The sequence below is a fragment of the Stigmatopora argus genome, chromosome 7 (genome assembly GCF_051989625.1).
Source record: "Stigmatopora argus isolate UIUO_Sarg chromosome 7, RoL_Sarg_1.0, whole genome shotgun sequence".
In the NCBI taxonomy this organism is placed as follows: Eukaryota; Metazoa; Chordata; class Actinopteri; order Syngnathiformes; family Syngnathidae; genus Stigmatopora; species Stigmatopora argus.
The window spans coordinates 7,906,541-7,914,997 of NC_135393.1; the positions used below are offsets into that span (position 1 = coordinate 7,906,541).

The following is an 8,457-nucleotide window of genomic DNA, read 5'->3' on the forward strand; positions in this document are numbered from 1 at the left end:
TCGTCGCCACTGCCCCATCCTTAGTGGTTAACACAATAATGCCCTCTATCGAACAATAAGCGTCATTACATCATGTACAAATGCATCACATGATTTTAGACTTCCGCATCACAAAATGCAGCATCAGAATTTCTCCTCTTCTTAACCATTAACACAACAAATTTAATGCTATTTGCTCTGTTGTTAGAGTCCATTTTTCTATTTTCATATTTGGGTTTTATGTAGAGGAGAGGAACCTGGAGTAGGAATTTTGGCAAGGATTCGCCATGTCTCTATTGGGACTTGCAAGTTTCCTGCTTCTTCTCATTGGACTTTCAGTAAGAATTTTGGCTTTTTATACAAAAACCCTCCGCATTTTTATTTCAGCAATATTCGCAAAAACGTCAATTCGATGGATGAATATTGTGGCTAAAAGCCAACACGACATACTTTTCATTGAGTGTGCTTTTACCAATCTAACACCAAGTTTGAGTTAATTGTAACTCTTTATCAGACACGTGACTTTGTTATTGAATTACATTATCATTAATATGAATTATATTGGTATACATTTTAATGAATCAATACAAATATAATTTAATTCATGTTAATAAAATTAAAATGCATAAAATGCCCCAAATCAAAAATACATTCTTGTTTTAGCTCAAAATAATACAAAAGTATATTTTTTTTATTGAATTTGAACTCATTGACGAAAATATATGCCCAACTCATTTAAACTGGGATTGGATGTGAATGCTCATGTTTATTATCATTTACTGTTTTTTTGTTTTTTTTTCACCCTCCCTTGATGTCTGTTTTCTTTAACAAAATTGAAATGAATATTCAATTTCCCCGTTTTAATAAAAAAAACTGTATTTGAAAACAAAACTGTTTTTTGCCAATTTAAAATGGAGAACATTTAATGATTATAAATAAATAAATAAAAAGATTGCCCGTTTAAATCCGTCAATGGCAGCAACTGAGTTTCATGAGTTCCTTATGACGGTTTAATGACTCTAAAGCCCGAATTGGCTGCCTGCATCACCTGTTAAAGTCAACTGATGTGGCATAAAAAGAACATTAACCAATGTCATCTTGCCCCCAATGACAAAACCTGGAACTAATTAACAAATGATTCTTTAATGATGGCATTAGTAACTATCATGTGGCTGTATTGGTTGATGAATCCGCTGGTTTGTGTCGATGGAGAATATCAAGGGCATCCATGAAACATTTTGGCCGATGTCTGTCTCCATAGCAATCTCTACCGCCGTCTTTCAGCGTGGACTACAAGAACGACTGCTTTCGCAAAGATGGCGAGAAGTTCCGCTACATTTCGGGCAGCATTCACTACAGCAGGATCCCTCGTGTCTACTGGAAGGACCGACTGCTTAAGATGTACATGGCGGGCCTAAACGCCATTCAGACGTGCGTGACAGGTTCCCCGTTTGTGCTTTTTGTGGTACCAGTGTGTCATAAGCATTTATATTCCTGGAATAAAAATAGATGGTTAATTCCTATCACAGGTATATTCCATGGAACTTTCATGAGGAGTCGCCGGGCAGTTACAACTTCAGCGGAGACAGAGATTTGGAGCATTTCATTCAGCTGGCTCAAGATATCGGACTTCTGGTGATCCTTCGACCGGGGCCTTATATTTGTGCCGAGTGGGATATGGTGAGAGAAACGTTGTGTTTTCTACAAAACGTTCCGAAGGATTTTACCTGCTAATAGCTGTGTGCAATACAATACACTCCCTATCCACTTATTAATGTACACTTTCACAATATCACAAAGACCAATACAAGCGCTGTTGCAGTGAGCTTTTGCTTGAAATAATTCATTAAAATAACTGATGAAAACCACTGAATTGCTGGGATTTCAGGGGAAAAATTGATGAAAATCTGCAAATGTTTACATTATTAAATTGAATACCTTGAACTCAGTATTAAAAAACCCCAAGATATTTTATATTACAGCTGCATTGGATTTAGTCCCCGAGTGGTGCAATTTATGCTACGCTCAGTGACTACAACAATAACAACATTTAAATGTATGTCAAACAGGGAGGACTGCCTGCCTGGCTTCTTCGCAAGAAAGACATTGTGCTGCGGTCTTCAGATCCAGGTGATAGTCCTAGCCTATCATAGTAGTTGGAATCCCACAACTGTATAAACTGTTTGTTTCAGATTACATAGCAGCAGTGGATACCTGGATGAGCAAATTACTGCCAATGGTGACGCCCTTCCTCTATCAGAATGGCGGTCCCATTATCAGCGTGCAGGTAGTTTAATGCCTGACTGTGTTCTACTCATGACAACTGTAGTATTAAATAACAATATGCATATGAATTCAACACCCTTATTGTTCAGGTAGAGAATGAATATGGGAGCTACTACAAGTGTGATTACAACTATATGCGTCACCTCACCAAGCTTATGAGGTCCTACCTGGGCGAGGAGACGGTGCTATTCACTACAGACGGTGCTTCGCTGGGCTTCCTGAAATGTGGTGCCATCCAAGGCGTCTATACCACCGTCGACTTTGGTCCAGGTTGGTCAGCCCTGATGGTAACAAGGGAACAACCGCTAAGCCCGACTAATGAAGTGATGGTGTTTGTGCAGGTTCCAATGTGTCCGCTGCCTTTGCTGTACAACGATATGCAGAACCCCAGGGACCATTGGCAAGCATCTACTACCTTGTTTTTACAATAAGCAATTAAAAGTCACTCCAGCACCCCCCAAGACCACAACTGGGTCTTCCTAATGTTTCAAACCCAGAAAATGTATATTGTGTGTGTGTGTGTGTGTGTGTGTGTGATGGCCTGCAAGCAATGTTCCCTCTAAGCTGCGCGCGTGCGCAATTGCGCACTACTCTCGTCTTCTCTGCGCACAGCAAATCATATGGAGCGCACAAAATAAAATCCCAAATTTTTTCAGCTGTTAGGCCGACGCGCGAACCACTCATCCGCCGGGCCGCCCATTCATACATATTAATCATTACATTTTATTATTACAAAATTATTCATGTATAGTAGACATACACCTGCTTATGGCAGGTGTGATACTGGTGTGTGCCCATAGCGAGCAATGATGATGTTGCTCACACCGGTACTCAGTGTGCTCAGGGAGGTTATCTTTCTGCCCAGACAAACAAAAAATTAGAAGGAACATTGCCTGGAAGGGCAATGAAAAAAATGTATCTGCCACTAAAGCAGGAGCAGACAATTGTCACTTGTGAAACCTGGTTTATGAACTCCCTAAAACTTGGTGATGGAATGAACTAAACTCAAAGTCAGGGTATTACTAGTATAATTCATAATTCTTCATTTAAGAGACTGACTGTCTTCCATCCTGCTTCTGCACCCCCAGGTAAACTCTGAGTACTACTCAGGCTGGCTGGACCATTGGGGCTGGCCTCACTCTGCTGTCTCAGCCAAAAAAGTGGCAGTGACCCTCAACGAAATCCTGGCCATGGGTGCAAATGTCAACCTGTGGGTCACTTTATATTCTTTGACTTCATTTGTGTAATCCCATGACTCCCTCTTTCTAAAAATAATATATTCTCCAATGACAGATACATGTTTATTGGTGGCACCAACTTTGGATACTGGAACGGTCAGTACATGAAAGCATTTTTTTCTTAACAACACAGCTATTATAGCATCAGATCATGCTTGAATTTCCCAGGTGCCAATTCGCCTTTTGCCGCACAGCCAACCAGTTATGACTACAATGCTCCCCTTACCGAGGCTGGAGACCTCACCGAGAAGTACTTTGTCATCAGGGAGGTGATCAGAATGGTAGGTAAATATGGATTTCAATGTATTTATTGTTCATGTGACATTAAAGCGCTTCACGTCTTCTATATTTTCTCATAAACAGTACAACAAAATACCAGAAGGGCTAATACCACCGACAAGTCCAAAGTTTGCATATGGTCCTGTTAAAATGCAACCGGTAGGTATCTCACTATTTAGGATTCTAATTAGCATTTGACAGAAAATTACATTTCTAAAAATTACTTATATTTTAATAGGCAACTTGCAGTGGTGGTATATAGACACCACTGATTAATCTCTGAAATCATTTTTTCTTCATTTGAACTTAAATAAACGTTTCTCCTATTCGTGTAGCTCCAAACGGTGTCAGAAGCCTTAGAAACAATCTCCTTCTCTGGTCCAGTGCAGAGCATGTTCCCTCAGACCTTCGTTGACCTCAACCAGGTATCTCATCATACTTAAATGTGATTGTCTGTATATTAGCATTATGGTCAGGCGATATGGCCTTCATGTAAAATCCTCAAATTCAGATTTTCTATTTGACCAGTTTTTCTCTTATTTTTCCTATTGTCAATCAAAAAAGTAAATGACGAAGACGATATTTTAGAAATGAATTTACTTCCCTCAATTCTGGCATTTAAAATGCCTCCCTATTTTTTTTTAACTTGCATTAACTTATCAAGTTCCACAGAAAATATAGTTGTTTTTTACATAAACATGCCTGATAATCCAATTCACCTTTCCTGGTTGATGCGTAGGAGGAAACTCGTCTGAATAAATCGTTCAGTGCTCGTAAATATCTGTTATACATGAAAGAGATGCGGGAAAAAAAGACAGTGCGCTACAATGATAAACAGCCTCTCATGTCATGGCCACCTGGCTTTCTCGCATCTCGAAATTTTGATCGTATCGCGGGCGAATTATTCGATTGAAATTTTCATCGTACCACGAGCATGTCGTAGGTTGAGCTGATCGTAGGTCGAGGTACCGGTGTAGTTGATGTATAGCACAGCCCCTAACCACTACTACTAGTACTACTACTACAGCTCCATCTAGGTTAGGTTAGAACTTTATTTCATCCCGTATTTGGGAAATTTCTTGTATATAAATATATATATATTTTTTAAATAAAAATTTAATTTCTAGTAAACGTATATCACAAACCCCTAGTACTAGTACTACTACAGCTCCATCCAGTGGTTGCGTAATACAATCCCCTACTACTACTACTACCACCACCACCACCACCACCACTACCACTACTACTAATACAGATCCGTCTAGTGGATGTATAATAAAATCCCCTACCATTCCCACCACCACTACTGTGACTTATCTTATATATTAAACAAATTTTAAGATACACCCTTTATTGAAGGTGTGCCTTATACTCTGGTGCATCTTATTGTGCGGAAAATGCGGTAAATTTAGAAAATAATGCTTTCTCACACCTTTTGTCAATATGCAATAAACACAAAGTGGTCCGCAACTATTTTTGTCCTGTAGGCGTTTGGCTATGTGCTCTATAGGACAGAGCTGCCAGTGGACTGCAGCCAGCCTACGCCACTGGCATCGCCATTGAATGGGGTCCATGACCGCGCGTATGTTTCCGTGGATGGGGTGAGTTCATACAATAGATTGCTTTATTATACACTAAACTATATTATTTGAAGCACCATGTTCTATTTGTTATCTAACTGTATTCTAAGCTTTGTCAATATTGAATTTTTACTCTCTTGGAGTGCTGGGTGAAGTGGTTAATAGGAGGCATGTGTGTAAAGCTGTGACAGCTAAATGTAAGAGAAAGGAATATTGTTTTTTTATGCCTTTTGCAGAAAATCTGAGTATTGAACTTGTAATTCTTTCACACCCACATTTGGAAAATGAAACCACATAGCCTCTTTTCAATATTGTTGATAGCAACATATGCTTCAATTTCAATTTTTTTTTTCAATGGAGCCAAACTGATTCTGATATAAAATATTTGAACTTTCCAAAAAATGGAACTCAAGCAGTTCAACTGTACTTAGATGACATTTAAACGTGACTTTTAACAAGCCGATTTTAGCAAATTTACACATATGCTTACTTTGTTTCAAGGTGAATGCAGGAATTCTGGAGCGAAATAAAGTCATAGGCATTAATGTGACCGGCAAAGCTGGTAGTCAGCTGGACATTCTGGTGGAGAATATGGGACGGATCAACTATGGAAGAGACATCAATGACTTCAAGGTTAGTACCGATTCTCTCTTAGCCATTGGCATCCTAAGGCGCCGTAGCATTAAGGTTTAGAGCACATGTGTCAAAGTGGCGGCCCCGGGGCCAAATCTGGCCCGCCGCATCATTTTGTGTGGCCCGGGAAAGTAAATCATGAGTGCCGACTTTCTGTTTTAGGATCAAATTAAAATGAAGAGTATAGATGTATATTAAATTCCCTGATTTTCTCCCTTTTAAATCAATAATTCTAATTTTTTAATCAATTTTTTCTCTGTTTTTAGTTCAAAAATCATTTTGTAAAATCTAAAAATATATAAAAAAGCTAAAATAAACATTGTTTTAGATCTATAAAAACTGAATATTCAGGGCTTTTAATTCTCTTTTAATCCATTTATAAAAAAATCTAAATATTATATCTAAAATGGTCCAGCCCACGTGAAATCAAGTTCATGTTAAAATGGCCCGCGAAGCAACCCGAGTCTGACACCCCTGGTTTAGAGGATCTTGCGTAGCCATCAGTAGGCAGTGTTCCCTCTAAGCTGCGCGCGTGCGCAATTGCGCACTACTCTCGTCTTCTCTGCGCAGCAGCAATCATATGGCGCGCAGTAAAAAAAAAAAATCGGGATTTTTTTTTTTTTTTTTTTTTTTTTTTTTTTTTTTTTTTTTTTTTTTTTTTTTTTTTACCCATGATGGCGCCGTTTAAGCGGCAGCCAGTGGCAGTAGCTCTGTCCACTTATGTTTTTCGTGTTTTACAGCATGTTTTACATGAAAAATGGACAGGTCGCCGAATGGACGTTCTGCCGAACGTTCATTCGGCGACCTGCCCGTCTGTCAAACGTCCGTCGGCGAAACGTCTTTAGGCGAATCATCCGAGTACCGATGATGTCGCTCACACTGGTACTCAGTGCGCTCAGGGAGGTTGACTTTCTGCTCAGACCAACAAAAAATTAGAGGGAACATTGTCAGTAGGTCTGTAATGATGAAGTATTTCTCAGAAACGACAGTGTTTTTCAATTGGAAAACTTAATTTGCAAGAGTTGAAGAAGCCATGGGGAAATGTAGTCATTTTCCATTATTAAAGTCAGAATTGACATACACTTGGCCTTATCCCATGTGTGTTTGTGTGTGTGTGTGTGTGTGTGTGTGTGTGTGTGCAGGGCCTCGTGACCAATCTGACGTTGGGCAATGTGGTGCTAAAAGGGTGGACCATGTACAGCCTCAGTATCGACCAAGCGATCAACCAAGGTCTTTTCTGGGATACGAGGCCCATGTCAACTGGCCCTATTGTCCCCTCTGCCCTTACACTTCCGGCATTCTATGGAGGTACTTTCATTATTCCCGATGGCATCCCAAATCTACCTCAGGACACCTACATCAGCCTGTCAAAATGGCGCAAGGTACACTCACCCATATATCTTCAATTGTTGTCTATTTATCTACATGTGGCATTGTGGTGCGGGCATTTCATTGTTCAAACTATGCAGGCTAAAGCGACTTAAACATACCTGTCAACCTCTGCCGATAACTGCCCTTATAAATGATTATGATTCCCCTTACAAGCCCCCAAAAAACCTTACAAACACCGTACGAGTCGTACGGTGTTTGTAAGATTTTTGGGGGGTTTGTAAGGGGAATCATAATCATTTATAAGGGCAGTTATCGGCAGAGGTTGACAGGTATGCTTAAATGAAAGGTAATGTTTCTGCTTTTACTTCAGGGGCAAGTTTGGATTAACGGTTTCAATCTGGGGCGCTACTGGCCATCGCGAGGTCCCCAGTTGACTCTTTTTGTCCCAGCCAACATCCTCAGCACCGACGCTCCCAACAACGTGACAGTGCTGGAGCTGGAGGCGGCCCCTTGCCTTTTGGGATCATGTACTGTGGAATTCACCACCACACCCATCCTGAACGCCTCAATACAAAGCAATGACCAGCAGTATTGGCCAATGTTTAGAGAGACTTTAGTTTAATGATAAGGGAGTTTTTTTCCGTTATTAATTGAACAATGTTCATTAGTGATTCATATCTACAGTATATGAAAATTATCACTTCATTGTGACTGATTGTGATCTTACCTATGACTTTGAATATGTCAATGTGTCTTCTGGAGAAATGCTGAAATACTTGATTGCATAATTCTGTTTTAAACTTTTACCACTGGGTTCATCAGTATTTTGACAAAATGCCAAAAGCACTCAATCGAAAATATACACTTTTATATGTTGTGTTACAATGGCCAAAGTTGATTTTGTGTGTATTTTTTAAGTATTTCATTTTAAATGTGTTCTAAACTTATTTTAATAAAAATGAAGGATTATATTGCACAATGTATTCAATGTTTCTTCATGTTGAAAGTACTGCGGATAATTCAGTGTAATTGAATTTTAGATTTGGAATATATATTTTGTTTTCTCATGTTTTGTTTAACTAAATCATAACATAATCTCTACAAATACTGAAGGTCTAAATACCTAAATG

The 8,457-nt window shown here is 39.3% G+C and overlaps 1 protein-coding gene across 1 annotated transcript; it reads left to right on the plus strand.

Moving 5' to 3' along the window:
* The first annotated feature begins 79 nt into the window (after window positions 1–79).
* glb1 (galactosidase, beta 1) lies at window positions 80–8,310 on the plus strand. Its single transcript, XM_077606174.1, has 16 exons — window positions 80–317; window positions 1,241–1,410; window positions 1,509–1,659; window positions 2,049–2,109; window positions 2,172–2,266; window positions 2,355–2,535; window positions 2,607–2,665; window positions 3,354–3,475; window positions 3,559–3,599; window positions 3,672–3,784; window positions 3,867–3,941; window positions 4,118–4,207; window positions 5,270–5,383; window positions 5,864–5,995; window positions 7,138–7,377; window positions 7,698–8,310. The coding sequence occupies exons 1-16, from the start codon at window positions 267–269 to the stop codon at window positions 7,947–7,949; spliced, it is 1,947 nt and encodes a 648-aa protein (XP_077462300.1). The 5' UTR covers window positions 80–266; the 3' UTR covers window positions 7,950–8,310.
* Window positions 8,311–8,457: the final 147 nt, after the last annotated feature.

Coding starts and splice junctions, on each gene's coding strand:
- glb1 (XM_077606174.1), top strand. CDS start 267: ATGTCTCTATTGGGACTTGCAAGTTTCCTGCTTCTTCTCATTGGACTT. Junction 3,600..3,671: donor CAACTTTGGATACTGGAACG/GTCAGTACATGA, acceptor TGAATTTCCCAG/GTGCCAATTCGCCTTTTGCC. Junction 3,785..3,866: donor TCAGGGAGGTGATCAGAATG/GTAGGTAAATAT, acceptor TCTCATAAACAG/TACAACAAAATACCAGAAGG.